Source organism: Chlamydomonas reinhardtii, chromosome 1 (genome assembly GCF_000002595.2).
Source record: "Chlamydomonas reinhardtii strain CC-503 cw92 mt+ chromosome 1, whole genome shotgun sequence".
Classification (NCBI taxonomy): Eukaryota; Viridiplantae; Chlorophyta; class Chlorophyceae; order Chlamydomonadales; family Chlamydomonadaceae; genus Chlamydomonas; species Chlamydomonas reinhardtii.
In genome coordinates this window covers 933,294-951,848 of record NC_057004.1, presented here as the reverse complement: position 1 = coordinate 951,848, position 18,555 = coordinate 933,294, and the positions used below count along the sequence as shown (strand labels likewise).

Sequence of the window (18,555 nt, the reverse complement as noted above, 5' to 3'; positions counted from 1 at the left end):
AGGGACCATCTCCGGCCTGAAGGGAAACCGCCCTCCCCGCAGCTGGCTGCCGACCTTCACCGTGCTACCTGGTGCTACGTACATGAGTCGAAGCCAAGCCGAAGCCCGCCAAAGCCCCATCGAAACACAACACCCAGCATCACTTTTAGGTCTTTTGGCGGCAGCACCAACGCAAAACAAGGCACGACAGGCCAGTGGTCTGCCGACAGCCCCATCAAACGCAAGCACCACACAAATATCACGTCCGAAGACGACGGCGGGCCCGAATGCCCATGTCTGAGAAAGTCTGTGCCGCGGCACCACCAGCTCGCCACAACGCCGCTCGCCGGGCACACCGCCCGCCACCCGCCCCACCAGCTAGCCAGACCGACCCTCCAAACAAGCCCCACCGGCGCCGGGAGACGAGAAGGGCATATGATCGATCCTCTTGGCCCCACTCTTGGCCCGCCTGTCGTTGCCGTGAAGGCCCTCCGCCATGGGAGGCGGTTACATGTTCGGCGGTTTCATCCACGGGCAAGGGGCAGGGGCGGGGCGTGAGTTCAGGAGTGGGGGCGGGCTCGGGCGTGGGCTTGCTGGGGCTGTCTCGGCGAGCACTGTGGCGATGCGCGAGCGACCTCGGAGATGCACACCACATTGCGCTTAAATCCCCATATTAATTTCTTTGTACACAAAGTATGCACTTCACTTATCTGCGGGCAAGAACGCGCATTCCTTCTGGTAACTTGGTCCAAGCCCCCGGCCTCAGTCCCCGGAGGAGCTGCTAGTGCTAAACGTCTACGTAGTAACATACATACAAAAAGCTTCTGCTACATTCGTGCTTTCTGCAACCAAGTGTCCTCCATTCGGTCGCAGCCCTTGACTGCATTACGCTTTCCCCATGTTTAGGCACAAATCATTCCAGACATTGGTACACTGCACTTTGACAGAGGGACCTCCACACTGCACCCACACATTCCTGGGCCGTCAACATCTCGCTTGTCGCCTGGACTCTAGTGTCGCCAAGACTTCGTTGGCCACCGAAGAAATGCCGTTGGCACTGTCTCCTGCGTCCGCTGCCCCCTGCTTGGATTGCGGGGGCATAATGGCTGCCATAGCTGCGCCACCGGGCCAGCGGTTAGGCCGTACAGGTGGCAGCTGCGCAGGGTGCAGGCTGCGCGCCCCGCCCTCGTACGGTGCCGGCGCCCTGCGCGGGCAATACATAGCGGGCCCCAGAGATCCTAGATGGTAATCCGACCTACATGTGATGCAGTGCACTGCAACAAAGTGTCAGTAGCACCCCGCGTTCGCCTGCAGCTGGCCAACGAGAAGTGCATCGGAGCACCGCGGCCCGCGTGAAAGCCTGAGCGCGCATATTACATCAAGTTTCTTACACAGAGTCTGATAAGTGTCGCGGCTGACTAATCGAGCAGACCGCTCTGGGCACTAACAAACAGCCTGGTCGGGTGGGGACGGACGCCATGCGAAGGTCAACACGCCGCCGGCTCGGCGCTGAGACTCTAGCAAGTGAGGGCAGCGCACTAATGCAGCAGGCACTGGTGCGTTTTGGCCGCCAATAGTGGCGCCGCGGCGGTTCCAGCAACACACGCTGCCGTCAAGCTCCAACTGTAACATGTGCTGCGGTCCGCCGGTCCGCCTTGACACCCTCCGACGACGCCCTCCGCCGCGGCCCGATCCCTTCTCGTTGCAGGCTTGGTCCTGCTGGCGGCGTGCCAGCTGAGTGCCTTTGCTGTGGCACAGGACACGCTGCCAGTCGGCATGTATGTGGATGGATCATACCAGGTGGGTGCACTGCCCACGTCTTCAGGCCACACGCGTGCAGGCGTACTGTACGGTGCGTGGGCAGTAGGACCGGCATATGTGTCCCATGGCGTGTGGCGTCGGGCCGGTGCTGTTGTTCCGCACCCCACCTGCTCCACCTGCTGCCGTCCCGCAGTGCCAGAACAAGTGGGACATCGCCGGCACCAACTTGGTCTACTACAGTGGCATGGGCTTTAACGACGAGGTGAGGCGACGTGGCCTAATTGGACTGACAGGGGTGGCGGGGGTTGTGGGAGTGGCGTACCCATATAGCGGTAACGGTACCCTCCACAGCCATCATATGACAGCTTTTACGGTTCCACTGCTACAGGGGTGCTAGGTGTTAGGCTCGGGGTATTGCAGATGCCATCAAGGGCGCGTGTGTTGAAGCCATGGAGTTGACGCCACGGCACACATGCGTATGTTCTAGGCTCCTCACGCTCACCGCATAAAGGGTTCCTCTCATGTCGTCCTGGTGCCCGGCTCGTAGGTGTGCCGCTTCCTGTGCTCCGAGCTGCCTGCCTGCACGATGTACGTGTGGTACAGCAACGGCGTGTGCCAAATCCGCCGAGACGCCTTCCGCCCCTACCACGGCACCACCGGGCCCAATGAGCAGATTGTGAGGTCGTGCGTCAAGACCGATATTCAGAGTGAGTCAAAGGGCTGCATGATTGCTTGCTTGGGATGGATCGCTAAGAGAGGCATAACATGGCGCATATGACGATGTGTGTGTACCTTACCGCCTCCCGCTCGCCCGTGCCTGCAGCCCTGCCACCGCCGCCTCCCCCTCCACCCTCGCCTCCGCCACCCGTCTGGCTTGGAGGTGTGTCTGCTGTGCCAGTACGCTTGCTCAGCTAGCTTGACTGCATTCCTCAAGGGCGTTATTATCTTCATCGTTAAGCTTGACTGCATTCCTCAAGGGTGTTATCTTCACCGCCGCGGCTCCTCCCAAGCTAATGCCTGGACCGACCCATTCCCTTCTCCCTGCATTTGCACAGACCTGAACGGCCAGCCACCAAAAGAGGACGTGTACCTGATTCGTGCCGCCGGTCCCACGCCACGCGCATGCCCTGACGCCAACCTCATAACCGCCAACGCCTACTGCTACTGGACCGGGCAGTTTTCGTTGAAACCGTTCGAGGGCGCCCACCAGGCCTGGATCGTACGCCGTACGAACAGCAGCAGCGGCAGCTACTACGTAACCAACTACTACCGGCAAAGCGTTGCGAGCCCGGCGTGCGAGCGCAATGTGTGGAACTTCCAGCCGCAGTGCGGCAACACTGACATCGACTTGTGAGTGCATGCAAGCGCTGCGGCTTCAATAGCTGGGCCGGTTCACAAAACTACCAACCCACCAACATACCCACCATCTTGCGCTCCTGCTCATCATCATACATGACATGCGCCCTGGTGTGTGACCTCTCGCACATACACCGTCACAGGGCTGCGGCCTGGGGTGGCGCCCAGCAGGAGGTCTTCTTTGAACCCGTGGCGGGGCGGCGCGGCGGCGTGCGCATCCGGGCGGCGGGCCGCAACTGCACCGAGCGCTACCTGGCCGCCGTGCTAGCGTGCCCGGGGTACAACAGTCTGTACTGGGCGCCCCTCAACCTGCGCGACAGCGCCTTTATCTTCGAGATGCTGCCCATCTCCGCATCCTACCCCGTGCCAGATCTGCCAGTCACGCCCAACCCCTCCCGCACGCCCACCCCCAGCCCCAGCCCCAGCCCCGCACCCGCTCCCATTCCTTCTCCCGCTCCCGCGTCCGGCCCCGGTTCGAGCCCTGGAGCCAGCCCCACTCCTGCCTCCTCCCCCGCCCCTGGCGGCTCTTCCCCCGGCTCCTCCCCCGCGTCTTCCCCAGCCCCTGCGCCCACATCCGCACCTTCACCCGCCGAGTGTGGCCGCGGCATGCTGACGGAGGCGGGCGGCTTCGTGCGGTCCGGCCCTCCCTCGCCCAGCCAGCCCCAAAACGTGGTGCTGGGGCTGCTGGCGGTGGGGACCTACCCCTGGTTCTGGGGCAAGTCCAATGTGCTGGTGAGCTAGCGGCTAAGCGGGCAAACAGCATGATGTTACGCGTACACCTGCACACCTGCTTCCCTCAATCACCACCACCACCACCATCACCGCCGCCGCCGCACATTGTCTGCGCGTTCCCATACATGGACAGGGCGTGGCGCCGGACCTGCTGTACACCGACTGCTTCACGCAGCACGGCCTCGTGGGCCCGCCGCAGTACTACCGCGTGCCCGCCAAGGTCGTGCCCGGCGACTCCAACGTCTACGTCGCAAAGACCGACCGCGACGTGTTTGTAGCCGTGCGCGGCACCGACAACGATGCCGACTGGGTCGCGGACTTTGTGGCGGTGTGGGCTGAGGCCAACACGCTGTTCGGCGTGACTGGGAGCTCGGTGAAGCTGCACGCGGGCTTCAAGGACCTGTACGTGTCCATGGCCGACTGGCTCATCCCCACCGTCAACAACACCGTGAGTACTGGCATCCAGCAGCTAGCCAGTCCCGTACACAAAGGCCCTGACAGGCATGCTGTATGCACTGTCCCGCATGCTTCCTGTCCTTGTGTGCTGTACGCACTGTCCCGCATGCTTCCTGTCCTTGTGCCTGCGTTCTCTTCTTACTTGTTTGCTACCGCTGTCAACCCCCACCACCACCCACCAGTACAACTCCCTGCCCCCGGGGGCCAAGATCTGGATCACGGGCCACAGCATGGGCGGTGCCGTGGCGCAGATCGCCTCGCTCCACATCGCCACACGCCTGGGTGCGGATAAGATCGGCGGCGTGGTGGGCTTTGCCTCGCCCCGTGCCGGCGACAGCGGCTATCGCGAGCTGTACAATTCGGTGCTGGGCACCAGGCACCTCAAGTTCCGGGCCGGGTCGGACCCCGTCAGCAACGTGCCGCCGGGGTCGCTGGGGTACACGGACGTTGGCACCACCGGTGAGTGTGCGGGTACGGGTGGGTGCGGCGGCTGCGTGTGTGTGTGGCGGGGCACCGGGGCCTGCTGGGTCCCATTAAAACCTGTGTTAGAGAGCATAAGGGAAGTACACACGCAAGACTGTGTGGGCCGTTACCGGCGCTAGGGGGAAGACAGGAATGACTTATGCACGTTGTGCCTGTCTTCTGTGACGGCTCTCTGCCCAACCCCTGCTGCAGTTATGCTGTGTCCCGATGGCGTGGTGAAGATGGCGGGTCCCAGCCAGCCCCAAAGCGCACACGACGACCTGAGCTGCGAGGGACTGCCGCTCAGCCAAAACTTCCACTGGCCGCTACAGGTAGGTGGAGGCGGTGCTAGGGGTGGCGGGGGTGCGTGGCGTGCCTGTGTATGCGCTGGTGCAGCTACCATGCGGCAGCGCTGGCTAGGTGGATATGATGGCGCCTGCTACTAGCCACCTGTCCACGCCGCAGCATTGGCTCCTGAACCTGAACCCCCCGCCCGCTGTGCCCCTTCACACATCCTGCCTCCCAACCACCCGCCCGCCCGCCTGCATCCGCCGCAGTACCTGCACGGCCTCCAGCGGGTGTACGGCACCGCCTGCACACGTGCCGCCATGGAGCTGCCGCAGTGCGACGTCCGGGAGAACTGCCGCCTCAGCACCGACAGCTACAAGGACTACTGCACCGCCTGCACGCAGCCCGCGGACTGCGACTACTACGGACTGCAGGTGCGTGCATGGTGTGTGGTGGACTGGTGGTAGCGTCCGTGTGTGTGTGTGGGGGGGGGGGGGGGACGCGCACGGAGGCGGGACTATCTCCACGATACCCAGTAACGAATATGAGATGCTATGACGCAGCTTCGGGTGACTGCATGCGTGTGAGGGCAGCAGCGGGCTACTGCCCTGTGCCCCTGCTCTGTCTTGCCATTGTACACATGCGCTTCGTGCATGCCGCATGCCTGCGCCTGCAGGGCTACTACTGCGACAACATGGTCCCCGTGGCCAGCTCCTTCACCTGCAAGCCCAAGGCGCCAGTGGGCACGGTCTGCCTGTACGACCGCGTGTGCGGCAGCGGGCACTGCGTGGCGGGCTTCTGCCGGGCCTGCGGCGAGGACAAGCACTGCGCCGCGGGCGAGTTCTGCGAGCTGTCAGTCCTGCAGCCCACAAGCTTGTGGACCTGCAAGTGAGTGCTGCGGGCAGGCGTGTGCACGTTTGCAAACCACACGATGGCCCTACGCATCCCGCCCTCCAATGTCTTGCACACACACACACGCACACACACTTTCTGCTCCTCTTCTTCCGCACACACGGCTGCTCGCCCTACCTCCATGTATGATGCGCACCGCAGGTCCGACCTGGCCGTGAGCTCCCCGTGCGAGCGTGACAGCCAGTGCGGCAGCGGCGTGTGCGACCGCCTGGCCTGCCGTGAGTGCCGCTCCGACGCCCAGTGCAACGCCCCCGGCGAGAGCGGCCGCTTCTGTGACACCAACCCGCTGCTCATCGACAACACCTACGGCAAGTGCCGCTGGCCCAAGCCCACCGGGTCCATGTGCACAGCAGACCGCGAGTGCGGCAGCGGGCACTGCGTGACGGGCTTCTGCAGGGCCTGCAACGCGGACGCGCACTGCGGAGATGGCGCCTGGTGTGAGCTGGCGGTGGTGCTGCAGCCCACCACTGCCTGGACCTGCAAGTGAGTAGTGCGTGAGCGGGAGTGGTGGAAGTGGCGGTGGTGGTGAGGGCGGTTACGCGGCAGGAGGTGTTGTTGGTTGGGGTCGGGGATGGGTTGGAGCCGCACACATGATGTGGGATTGAGTCATACATTGCGCCATCCCACCATGTTCCGTACAGGGCACCGCAGTCCAACGGCTCTCCCTGCGAGCGCGACACGCAATGCGGCTCTGGTCATTGCGTGGGTGAGTGCGTGCGGGACTCACAGCGGTCCCTATCCCTTCTACCCAGCTCCGCACACGAGCCGTGTATCGGTGTGTACGCTTGCACACCCCAGCCTTTGAAGTACCCCTTAAACCCCTTCTTCTCCTCGCTCCCTCCTCCCCAATTGCCCCGCTGTTCCCCGCGCACAGGCCTGTTCTGCCAGGAATGCGGCTCCGGCGACCACTGCGCGCCCGGCCAGTACTGCGACGTGACCTCGCTGTTCAAGTGCCGCGACCTCAAACCCGACGGCTCCATCTGCCTGGCGGACGCGCAGTGCGCCAGCGGCCACTGCCACCTGGGCGGCTGCCGGACGTGCGTGTGAGTGGCGCATTGCATGGGGCCTGCTGGGGTACAAGCACGGAGTGGGGGAAGGGGCGGTTTGCACCATTCCCAGTGAGAAGCATGCGACGCTAACACGCAGCCCAGGACAACGGGAGGAGCGAGGGCACGGCATTGATTAGCGCGGCGCGGCAACGAAATAAATGCGGCATAGGAGACTTGCTTCGCCTGGAGCAGTTGCTGTTGCCAGTGCAGCCCTACTGCCTTACTGGCTGGCTGCTTGGCTGACACGCCGCCCCGCCTGCCTGGCCTCTTCATCCTGCCCGGTGCATGCAGCTCCGACAGCCACTGCGCACCCGACCAGTTCTGTGAGCTGTTCGATATCACCAAGCTCTACACGTGTCGGGTGAGTCTAGCTTAATGCTTTGACACTGGCAGCAGAGGGCACTCCGGCTACTCCGGCTGATCGGTGCCGTAGCCTTGCATGCTTCACAAATATGTGTAAATCCTCAGTACCGTATCTAGTCTGCCAGTAGTGTGCCGAGCAAGTACCAACACGCACTGTGCCACCGCACCACGTGTATGTGCGCAGGGCGACATGGGGAGGGGCAGCGCATGCGACCGCAACTCGCAGTGCACCTCGGGGAAGTGCGACGGCATCCCGCTGTTCAAGAAGTGCACGTGATGATGATGTGAGCTGCTGCTGGTGCGGGCAGGAGCCAGGCGTGTCGTGTCGGCAGCGCATGCGCCGTGTGGAGCTGCCTGGTCATGCGCTCTCCTCAATGCCCCACCATGCACAAGCTGGATGTCACGCGCTCCGAGAGGGCAGCTTATGGAACGGGAATGTTGATTGATATTCATGCCGACTGCAGCGTCCAATGGCGCAAGGGTCTTCAAGTGTGCGCGAAGAGACAGGGCGAGCTGGCGTGCGGGCCCGTGCGCTGGTGTGCTGGGTGGGTGGGTGCGTGTCGATACCGGTTGGTTGGTCTGTTGGTTGCATCTGCATGCGTGCGCTCGTAGCAGAACTGCAATAAGGGAGGCCTCCCTAGGACTACACACTAGCAAGCATTTTTCTGAACGTTGGGCCCGGTGGTGGTGGCGGCACGGGCGGCCCTGGGCCCAGCGGCAGTGGCGGCGCGCATGTTCGGAGCAGAGGGGGCAGGCAAGGCCACGTGGAGGAGGACAGCGCGGCACCGCCTTCAAAGCGGCGCCGGCGCGCAGGTTGAGACCTGCCGGTGTTGTCTGGTTAGCGACCTGTGCTGACGAGGATGGCGTAGCGGGCAGTCAGCTGCAGCGGCAAGGGTGTTGAGGGGTTTTCCTTGCTGTCTGGTTGGCCTGCTGCCTGCTGCACTAGTGCTTGATAGCTGGGCGCGACTGGGCACATATGGCGGGCGGTGCCTGTACAAACCGACCCCGGCTATGTCCGGGAGATGAGGCTAGTATCGGAACCTTCGGCCTCAGACGGAGGACGTGGCGTGGCGGCACAGCCCACTTTTCCCTTGCGAGGGAGAGCCACCTTTTCTTGTCTGAACTGCACCCATATATTTGTAGCCATGAGTGCTGCGGTGGCAGTTGTTGTGTCCGTACATATTCGTATATGTGTCACATGTACTCACACATTAATCACGCGATGGCTGTGGGTCTTGGGGTGCGCGGGGCCTTTTCACCGAGTGCACCCGTGCTTGCAAGTAACCCGGCGCTGCCATGTTTGGTATTGCATTAATGGGGGCCAGGGGAGGCCCACCTGCGGCGTCCTCCTGATACTTGGGACCTGTTGGGACCAACGCTACTTAAACCGTACATACGATAAACACGAAGTACCTCATTGTAAACGCTGATAGCATCTTCGATAACCTCATGCTCACCGTCACATAGATGCGCGCTGGTGCGCGGCGTGACCCTGAGCCTTCCCAAGCCGGAGATAAGTCAAGACCGCAGCGGTTCCACCATCCCTGGCAATGCTGGGCAGTGCTGTAGCACCTCAACTCATGGCTCAATGCAGCAGATGAGTCCCATGACCTGGCGTGTGAGCGTGTGAGCCGTGCCACACGGACACACCGACCAGCCTCGCACGGCTAGGCACTTGCAACGGCCAGTGCGTGCCACGCGCACGCATGACGCACGGGCATGACGCACGCGATTGCACGACTCCTCCACTGGTGCAGCACCACCTTGCAGGTGCCGGTGAGGCTGGGATGTGCCTGCCACCTAGAGCCTCGACCCGTCTTGGCCAAAGTTGAAGCTGCCCCGCCCAGGATCCTTGCTTTACTCCCACATTGCTCCCCTATCTCCGTGACCGGAGCGTGAGGAATGCGCGTCAGCCAACTTACAACCGGCCAGCAAGCAACTTGTCGGTACAGTAACTCCGGCGTTCAACAAGCCGCGCGCAGGCGCGCTCCTGCACTGCCGTCGCAAACTGTTTGCGATGTGCTGGGGTCTGGGAATCAGCGGCACCCTACGGGAGTTCACCCACCTGCCACATCCCCGCCCCATCTCACACCCTATCTCCGTGGCGTGCAACGTGTGTTCGCTGTGAGCTTGACCCCACGTACGCGCCTGCCCTGCAAGATCTGCAATTGAATGTGCATGGTGCACTGGTCGGACGGAACGCTGGCCCCTAAGGCACTTTCGGCCCCCTCGCGCCGCGCAGCGGCACGGCGCCATGTGCCAAGCGTTAGCGGGCATGTCCCCCAGAGCCAGAGTCTGGGGCTCAAAAGCGCGCTCAAACGTTCGACACTGTCAGCATGTGACTCGAACAGGTGAACAGCCCCATGCCAGCACGCATGCATTTCTTCAGCTGCGGCAATGCAACACCCTTGCTTCGGGCGGCAAGGAAAGTCACAGCAGCTTGCCGCGCGCACTACGTTGATGTTTCCATGTGATAACAGTGAGCAAGCGCTATTGTTCAGGGGTGTCCCCTCTTGCTGTGCTGGAGTACGGGGTGCCCATGCAAACGAAGTTCACCTACAATGTGCCCGCGTCCTCCAGCGCTCCCGACTTGTAGCGATTATTTCAAAGCAACAAGTGAAGCTTCTCGAATAGCACTGCCTTACAAAGCACAGGCTCTAGCGTCAGTCTACCCAGCCCTAGTTCGACTTGACTTGCAGAGAGCCATGGCCCTTCGCGAGGTGTCGCAGAAGCGGGTGCTACCGCTGCTCGCGCAATTCACGCGCGGGTTGAGTGCCAGCGCGATGCCCGAGCAGGTGCGTTGGGATAGCGCGAGAGAGAAGATCGGTGTAGTCGGTTGTGAAGAACCCTCCCCTGCGTTTGCAGGTCTCGCTTGACGCGAACGCTCCTATCTCGCAGCCGGCGCCGTTTTCCTACGTGCCGCCTGGTCGGAACCACCTCTTCGTGCCGGGTGAGTGAGCTGGCGCGGCGACATGCCTGACGCGGTCGACGAAGTCCCGCCCTGTCAGCTTCCCGTAAGACCCTCCGCCACCCGCCCAGCAATCCCAGCCACCCGACCCGCCTGTCCATCCCAGGCCCGGTCAACATCCACGAGCGAGTGCTGCGCGCGATGCACGTGCCCGGCCAGAACCACCGCGACCCCTGGTTTGCGGAGTTCTACAAGGAGTGTCTGGAGGACACCAAGCACATGTACGGCACCAAGGCCGCTACCCCCTTCATCTTCCCCGGCACCGGCACTGGAGGCTGGGAGGCTGCGCTCTGTAACACGCTGTCACCCGGTGACAAGGTCATCTGCTTCCGCTACGGCCTGTTCTCTCACCTGTGGATTGACATGATGCAGGTGCGTATGCGTGTGTAAATGTGTGTGTGCGTGTGTGTTGTAGTGCGGGGTGGACGCGAGATTTTAGGGGCTGGCGGCGTGCGCCGCAAGGCTCCGGTCCTGCAACATACTGCTTCGTGCGTGCCCCGCCTTGCATACCCACGTTCCCTATCGCCATCCGTGCGTATGTAGCCGCCTGCTCATACTGCAACCGGATCAGGAAGCAGCACAAAAGCCCCGAACACGCGTCCCGCCACCCCATTCCTGCACCCCCCTCCCGTCCTCCTCACCCCCCCCCAAAACTGTCCTGTCCCCCCACAGCGCCTGGGCCTGGACGTGACGGTGGTGGACCGGCCCTGGGGCGAGGGCGCAGACGAGGGCGCGCTGGAGGAGCTCCTGCGCAAGGACACGGGCAAGAAGATCAAGGCGGTGTGCGTGGTGCACAATGAAACCACCACCGGCGTCACCTCCGACATCGCGGGCTGCCGCAAGGTGCGACACAGAGAGCGAGAGCTGGTGTGCACGTGCTCGTGGTCTAGGAGAGCTGGGGCGCGACAGCGGGCAGGGGTGACCAACATGAAGGGGGCAAGAGGAAAGCAGTGTTAAGGAAACGGGCCGGAAGCGGTCTCAGCCCCTGGCTCTCACTGAACCCCGGGCACGTAACACACGCACGCAGGCCATGGACGCCGCGGGCCACCCGGCGCTGCTGCTGGTGGACGGTGTCAGCTCCATCGGCGCCCTGGAGTTCAAGATGGACGACTGGCGGGTGGACGTGGCCGTGACCGGCAGCCAGAAGGCGATGTCGCTGCCCACCGGCCTGGCCTTTGTGGCGGCCTCGCCCAAGGTGTGTGCGTGTGTGTGTGTGTGTGTGTGTGTGTGTGTGTGTGTGCGCGCGCGAGGATGGGGTATGGGCGGGGAGGGGGTGGGATACGGGTGGGGAGGGGGGTTTGGAAACCAACCGTGGAATGGGAGTGAGCCACATTAATACATGCCGCGACATGGTGGGGGGCCGAGGGGAGGAGGGGGGGCGCTAGGCAGGGATAGGGGATGTATGTAGCTGGGTGACAAGTATCGCTGGAAAGTGAACGTGGCGGAAGGGGGATGGGGAGAGGAACGAGCGTCGACGAGCGTGGAACGGGTACAAAACGCACATATTTCTGCCAGCACACTTGGAGAAAGCAGGGACTGTGTCCGCACGTGGGGCACACCGGGAGCCGGATTGCGCCGGCGGGGTTGTTTTGAGGGTGCAGCGCCGCAAAGGATTGTAACTGCACGTATGTGCGGGGAAGCAGGCTGCAAAGGGTAGAGCGCTCGGACGGGTGTGTGGCCAGGAGGGCAATTTCAAGCAGAATCCAAGAGAGCTCACATGCCCTCTCCCTGCCACAACATAACACCGCGCTGTACACAGGCTCTGGAGGCGATGAAGAGCGCCAAGCTCAAGCGCGTGTATTATGACTTTGCGGACATGCTGCGCACCAACCCCTCCGGCAACGTGCCGTACACGCCCTGCCTGTCGCTGCTGTACGGGCTGCGCGAGAGCATCAAGATGTGGAAGGAGGAGGGTGGCATGGAGGCCGTGGCGGCGCGCCACCACAGGTGCAGACTAGGGGCGATGCGGGGTGGGGCAGCCGGGCGGCATGGCTGCGCAGCAGACACATGCACAGCAATTCGCCCAATGATGCGCAATGGGGGGGGGAGGTCACTGGCGCCTCGCGGCGTTGACTGTGTAGCTGGCCTGGCAGGTGTCGACCAGTCTGGTGGGCCTCGATCACCGCAGTATGTTGGTTGTCAACTCCGGACCCTTGTCCCTCAGGCTGGCGGAGGGCGTGCGGCAGGCGGTGGACGGCTGGGGCCTGAAGCTGCTGTGCAAGAACCCCCGGTGAGGACGGACAGGGCGGGCGGGCCGGGTGCAGGTGGCGCGGGAAAGGGGGCAGCCGCGAGGGATGGGATTTGGCTGAAACGGGAGCTGCGATGCGAGGACAGCGTCGGCCATGGATGCTGGTACGGATGTCGATGGAGGAGCAAGGCATGACAGCTGCATGGAGGGGACGTACCGAAAGCATCAGAGGGCAAGTGCAGGGCTGCCTGCTTACGCGGAGGAGCACTCAGCACGTCAAAGCCGACCCGTATAGCCATGGGCGGAAATGCGACGGGCGAATGCCCAATAGCCGGTAGCAACATAAGAACGATGCGGAAGCCACCTGGAGGCCAGTTTTGTTGCAACCAGCTGGGTTGTGTGGCTAGCAGTATTGTCGCAAAGGATGCAGCGGGTCACAACATGGGCGGCCATGAGCGCGCAGGTGCACTAGGGATGGCAGGTCGCTTCCACGGCTATTGACGTGGCGAGGGACTGCAGGCGAGGCCCCTCGTTGACCCTGCGTGCATCCCTCCTGATGCTGCTGCTGCTGCTGCAGGTGGCGGTCCGACTCGCTGACGGTAGTGGAGGTGCCCGAGGGCGTGGACAGCAACAAGATTGTGAAGAACGCATACGCCAAGTACGACCTGTCGCTGGGCATCGGCCTGGCGTCCATCAACGGCAAGGTGAGTGGCACGGAAGTCGGAAGCCCCAGGAGAAGGGCCGCATACCGTGGGATGGTGGTAGGCGTGCAACTTTAGGGGTAGGGCCGTCGGGTGTAAACAGTGGGAACTGGGAAGGTTTGGAAAGAGAAAGGGCGCAGCGAGCGGCCTTGAGCTACTTACGCCAGGCTGGCGATTTGAGGCGCGGCGCGCAGGCTGCTGCCACTCACGCACGGCCCGCCGCCTACCGCGGCGCTTCGACTCTGGGCGGCGCCCGCGGCATGAGCTGAGCAAAACCCCACTGCCGGCCCGCACGCACCCACGCATGTGGCCCCATCCATGCACACGCTCCATGCACCGATGTCCCGCATCAGCATGTACTTTGTCGACACTTCCCCGTGCGCTTTCCTGGACGCAGGTGTTCCGCATCGGCCACCTGGGCAACATGAACGAGCTGATGCTGGCGGGCGCGCTGGTGGGCGCGGAGATGGCCATGATCGACTCAGGCATCAGCATCAAGCCCGGCAGTGGCGTGGCGCGCGCTACCGAGTACTGGCACAAGACGGGGTCGGTCATCAAGACGCGCGAGAGCCTCCTGAAGTAAACGGTGAAACATAGTGGGCGTGAGCGTTGTGGCCGACGAGGGGAAGGGCGTTGTCGGGCTGGTAAAGGAGCGGCGACAGTGGACTTAGTGGGGCGCGTTGAATGCGGCGCAACCCGTTTGCATGGCCCGTCGCTTCGTGACGGGCTTACGAAGTAGCAGCTAGCTAGAGGCAGAGGGCGCGGCTGCACAGCCGCAGCGTCACTGGCACGTAGTGGCTACACCGCAAGGAAGTTAAGGGTGTGGATCGTGTTTGTTCGTTAAAGGATTGAGAGAAGATTCTTCACAAAAAGCAATAGCATTGGGCATCCGGCTTATTCCTTGTTGCGTTGTGTCACACAGTAGCAGCTGGCGACAGCGGGGGCAGGCTCCGTGCAGTCTGCTGAGCCCGTGAGCGCCGCCGTTGTTCGCAAGCTGCACCGCCGGCCTCGCAACCATGTTGCCAACATGTTTTATTATATTACCACTCGCGTGTTCGGAGAGCAAGAGGGGGTTAGCGAGCGAGGGCGGGCGCAGGGATTCTAAGTGATACCGCCGCCCCGCGAGGGAGCCCCGTCGCCCCCAGCATGAGCGATGATGACTGCGTGTGTGCACTAGCGCAACCTGATGATGCAAGCTTGGATCACGGTTTCGAGTGTGCGTGTGTGGGCACACCCGGGCGCTTCGGATTGCGGTTGTACGCTATTTACCCCCATGTTGTACAGTGTGGATGACTCCCGGCGCAAGGCGCAATTTTTGTTTGTTACCAGTTTAGCGCCTTGATGTGCGGGAAGGGCCTGGGCATTGACACGGTGTTCGGACTGGTCATGAAGGAGAGGTGATGGTGCGTGAGGCACAGGAGCCGGGGAGGGCATGGCTTAAGCTGTCTGCAACTAAGCCACGGAGCCTGTAATATTTCAGCCTTGGCTTTCATTGCTTTCCGCACGCGGACGACGCAGTACACAATGAAGTGACTCACGAACAAGGAGGTGGCTGCCTTAGGGAGGCAGGAAAAGGGCTGAGCCCTCCCCTCCCGGGTCGTTATCAACCCAGCCACCTTGACGCGGGCGCCTACTAAGCACACGCCTCTATGTTGGGGGCCTTTGGCATCCCCGCAAATCCGGACGTGGCCGGTTGGGTGGGGTGCACAGTCCGTGCTAACCCGCAGCTAACAAACTAGTCACGTCACTCACCGCCAATCGACACGTGCACCCTCAGCCCCACGCCCTGCTAGCGCCGTTCAGGCTCTCAGCCCGGCCCCGCCGCCGCCGGCGGCCATGGCGGCCGCTGCAGCTTGGTCGGCCGCTCGAAGCCCATCAGCTTCAGCATGAGGAGCACACGGATCACGTTGGCGGCGGAGACGTCGCGGTTCTGGGGATGGGGAACGGGGAGGAAGAAGAGAGCGCACATGAGCTGTCCCAACCGTCAACCTGTCAATCAATCCGTTCCCAGTGCCCAGCCGTCCCCGCACATGCACGGTCCTCACCCAGGTCGTCAAGCAGTCGTTGCAGACTTTGACCGACCAGGGCCGCTGCCCCTCCTTCAGCCCCCCAAGCCGCTTGATGGCCATCTCCTAACACCCGCAGTTGTAGCAGGTCTGCATGGTCGGGAGGGTGGGAGGGAAGGGGGCCACAACGACGTGCGATGTACCGACCTGCACCCAATACAAGCATGCCGCACAAGCGGGGCCACCGCTGCATTCCTGTCACAGCTATAGTCAAGGCTACACGTTGCGCTGGGCACGTTTGCTGCCAGCTGCCTGACCCTGACAGCGCACAGTCAGCCTGGAGGTCTCCACATGCGCTGACATTACAGGTTGTAACGTCGCGTAGATATGTCAGACAGGGTGTCAGACCCGCTGTGCCCTTGTGTTTGCCAGCGCATGTCAGCACGCTTACACGCATTTGATTCCCGCGCTCAAGGGTGCTACCTCGGGCGCGCGCGATCGCGCCCCACGCCCCCACGTTCCAGCGACTACCGGAGTCTGGACCAAACCCGAGCCCACATCTTCTTGAATCCAGCCGCAACGTCAGATCCTTCCAGTTGCAACGCAGTCTACAGCCAGAACATCCCCGAAGACACAGACGCTGCAGACGGTCGTGCTCTTAGTGCCGACCGCCAGCCAGCATCCAGTCGGCGAGTAACGGAAGTCAGTAACGCTCGCGCCAGCTGCACACGGATTTGGCGCAGGTGTCCTTGCCTGCGGACCCGTGAGCACAAGACGCACAAGTCACCAGCCGCACGTGCACATGAAGGAACCGTGGCGCAGGCTCGGCTCCATGACGTGGGCCCCATGTGCATTTGTGCAGATTCATCAAGACAATTGCGCAGCCCACGCTGGCAAGGTGAGGGTCGTCCGCTCTCCCCGAGCACACCTTTGGTGTGCGCGGCCCGCATGGGCCTCCGCTGCACCTGCTGCATGCATCCGCCGTAGCCAGTGCCCCCAGCGGTCAGCCGCACAGGCCACCGCCGCCGCCATCACCGCTTGCCATCAATCACCACACAATCGAAGAGCCGTGTGGCCGCAGCGCATCCCGCCGCGCGCCCGGCTTTGTGGGGAGCCATTAAGCCCCATGGCGGCATGCCGCCACCGCGCACCGCTCCAGCCGTTTCCCATGGACTGGCATTCAAGACGTCCAAAGGCCGCCTGCTCTGTTGTGGTGCAAGGCTCAGGTGTTGAACAGCCGTTTGCTGGCGTGCCCCACGTGCCCGAAAAGGCGGCGATTGAGCCACATGAATACGGGGCCGTGCTTATCGTCGGGCGTGTAGGCGGGCGACGAGGCGTCCATAGCAGGGAAGAAGTTTAGAACCACCGCGTGCGTCTGCGGGTGAGTGCGTGTGCGTGCACAGCGGGCGAGCAGGCGAGTGCAGTAGCACGTCAGCCAGGAGGGGAGAACTCAGCCGTAGCGTGATACTGGTAGCAGTCGAAGCGCGCAGGTGGGGTGGTGAGAGGACAGCCTTTCACTATCTTCCAAATCCCTCCACGCCCATCCAGTGCCTCCCTTCCCCCAGCTTACCAAGTCCCCGAACCATCACCCTAACCCGCGGCCCAGCGCCACGGCCCCCACGCACCAGCTCGTGCCCCAGTGTGTGCGCGAGCGCCTCGAGCTTGCTGCGGCACAGCGCGCCCTCAAACACCAGCGGGTTGTCCTGGCTGACCTCCTCCCGCCAGCGGTTGGAGTTGACGAAGATGGTGTTGTCCTCGTGCAGGCCCGACAGCCAGGAGTAGGGGTCCCGAGGGTCCACGCCCAGGACCACACGGATGCGTGGCCGGCCCGCCCGCCGTACCTGTGGTAGAAAGGCACAAGGGGAAAGGGTCGGCGCTTTGCATGTGTGCGTGAGCGAGAGAGTATGTGTGCTAGGAAAGCACAAGGGGAGCGTGTGTGTGCACGTGTGTGTGTGGGGGGGGGGGGTAGCCATCCATGGGATGGTGTGTATGGGGGGGGGGGGGGAGGGGAGGGGAGCGGCAGGTAGAGGTGTACGGGTGTTATTTGCGTTGTTACGCCGCCCATTCCCTCCTCCACCCCTGGCCACCCATTCATGTGGAAGCGCAGGTTCAACTGTCATTGCCACTTCCCCGCGCCTCCCTGACAAACCCTGCCGCCCACGCTCCTTCCCGCGCCCACTCCCTGCGACCACCCTTTCCACAACCACCCAACGAGACTGTACAGCATATAACCAACAGCTTCGTACCTGCTCTGCCAGGAGGCCCCCTAGGAACTCAGCCTCCACGGCGTCGCACAGCGCCTGCAGCTGCTCAGGCGTCACGTCATTGGGCGTGAAGTCCAGCGGCCAGGCTCCGCCCGCAGCCGACTGCGCGGTTGCCAACACGCGAGCCCAGGCCTGGTCGCGTGCGGCGTCATCTCTGAACTGCCATCCACGAGCCTTTTGGATGCGGCGCAGCAACGACTGGAGCGACAGCATCTCCACATCGGGGATGAGGCGCACATACTCGCGCTCGCGCATACCCTGCAAGCCACGCCAATTACCGCAATAGCTCATCATGCCAGAGCAACGGCGCATCGCGCCAGCGCACTCACCCGAACGTAGGCGCCTGCTCCCGGACTCTTGGGCGCGGAGCCGCCCTCTCGCCCCTTGCCCTGCTTTTGCGTCGGTTTACTATTACGCTTCAATAATGCCTTTACAAACAAGGTCAAACAGGAAGCGGCAACCACAGCGACGCCTGCTGCAAGAGGAAGCACTGTGTTGTCACGTCGATGGCCGACATGACGACGCTTATTGCTGTCCATGATACATAGCTAGAGTATAGGCAGAACCTCGAAGCGCAAGGACCCCCCTTGATGGTCACCCCAGACGTTGTCTCTTTTCGTAACAAGCTCGTGGGCGACATCAATTGCAGCGATAGCATGGCCTTGTGATTGCCTCTTCGATCAGACAAATGCTGGCGCTCCTACGGTTGGCCGTTGGACGAGTGGGGTGTGTTCTCCTGCAGGGGGGCCTATCCGTAATACCGCCAGCGTTCATAGCATCGTCCACACGTGTCAAACCACCTAAAGCAGCTGTTGCCGAGGAAGACAAAGCTCGATGGTTCAAGCTTTCCTGGAGCGCCCAGAAGCTGGAAACCTTGCCCGGCAGGTAAGCAGCTTGCACAAAATGTACTAGGACATAAACCGTTCGGCATCAAGGGCGCTCGAGCAGTCCGCCTGTCGCAGCGCTAGGCGGGAAGTGTGTGGGGAAGGCTACTGCCAACCGAGTTAGGGGTATCCATTGCTTTCTCTACATATCGAAAACCACCTCCCGCCAAGTGCGCGGCAGAACTG

At 62.6% G+C, this 18,555-nt stretch overlaps 4 protein-coding genes across 4 annotated transcripts; 2 read left to right on the top strand and 2 right to left on the bottom strand.

Annotated features, from left to right (window-relative positions):
* The first annotated feature begins 672 nt into the window (after positions 1–672).
* On the top strand, positions 673–8,793 carry CHLRE_01g005200v5 (uncharacterized protein). The gene is made up of 17 exons (XM_043058179.1): positions 673–1,503; positions 1,688–1,779; positions 1,934–2,002; positions 2,288–2,447; positions 2,564–2,620; positions 2,796–3,090; positions 3,240–3,828; positions 3,962–4,276; positions 4,467–4,743; positions 4,960–5,078; positions 5,304–5,468; positions 5,711–5,922; positions 6,088–6,429; positions 6,588–6,652; positions 6,821–6,989; positions 7,287–7,356; positions 7,543–8,793. The coding sequence occupies exons 1-17, from the start codon at positions 1,458–1,460 to the stop codon at positions 7,633–7,635; spliced, it is 3,135 nt and encodes a 1,044-aa protein (XP_042928093.1). The 5' UTR covers positions 673–1,457; the 3' UTR covers positions 7,636–8,793.
* Positions 8,794–9,963: 1,170 nt separating this feature from the next.
* Positions 9,964–14,699, top strand: CHLRE_01g005150v5 (uncharacterized protein). The gene is made up of 9 exons (XM_001702054.2): positions 9,964–10,153; positions 10,224–10,308; positions 10,433–10,698; positions 10,999–11,169; positions 11,354–11,521; positions 12,086–12,273; positions 12,491–12,556; positions 13,092–13,218; positions 13,613–14,699. The coding sequence occupies exons 1-9, from the start codon at positions 10,064–10,066 to the stop codon at positions 13,796–13,798; spliced, it is 1,347 nt and encodes a 448-aa protein (XP_001702106.1). The 5' UTR covers positions 9,964–10,063; the 3' UTR covers positions 13,799–14,699.
* A 111-nt stretch (positions 14,700–14,810) lies between these two features.
* On the bottom strand, positions 14,811–15,372 carry CHLRE_01g005126v5 (uncharacterized protein). The gene is made up of 2 exons (XM_043058178.1): positions 15,261–15,372; positions 14,811–15,145 (listed from the first exon to the last, which is right to left on the bottom strand). Exons 1-2 carry the CDS (start codon positions 15,342–15,344, stop codon positions 15,023–15,025), a joined length of 207 nt encoding a protein of 68 aa, XP_042928092.1. The 5' UTR covers positions 15,345–15,372; the 3' UTR covers positions 14,811–15,022.
* A 199-nt stretch (positions 15,373–15,571) lies between these two features.
* On the bottom strand, positions 15,572–18,482 carry CHLRE_01g005100v5 (uncharacterized protein). The gene is made up of 5 exons (XM_043058177.1): positions 17,815–18,482; positions 17,468–17,743; positions 16,847–17,062; positions 16,150–16,596; positions 15,572–15,974 (listed from the first exon to the last, which is right to left on the bottom strand). Exons 1-4 carry the CDS (start codon positions 18,022–18,024, stop codon positions 16,444–16,446), a joined length of 855 nt encoding a protein of 284 aa, XP_042928091.1. The 5' UTR covers positions 18,025–18,482; the 3' UTR covers positions 15,572–15,974; positions 16,150–16,443.
* Between the last annotated feature and the right edge of the window lie 73 nt (positions 18,483–18,555).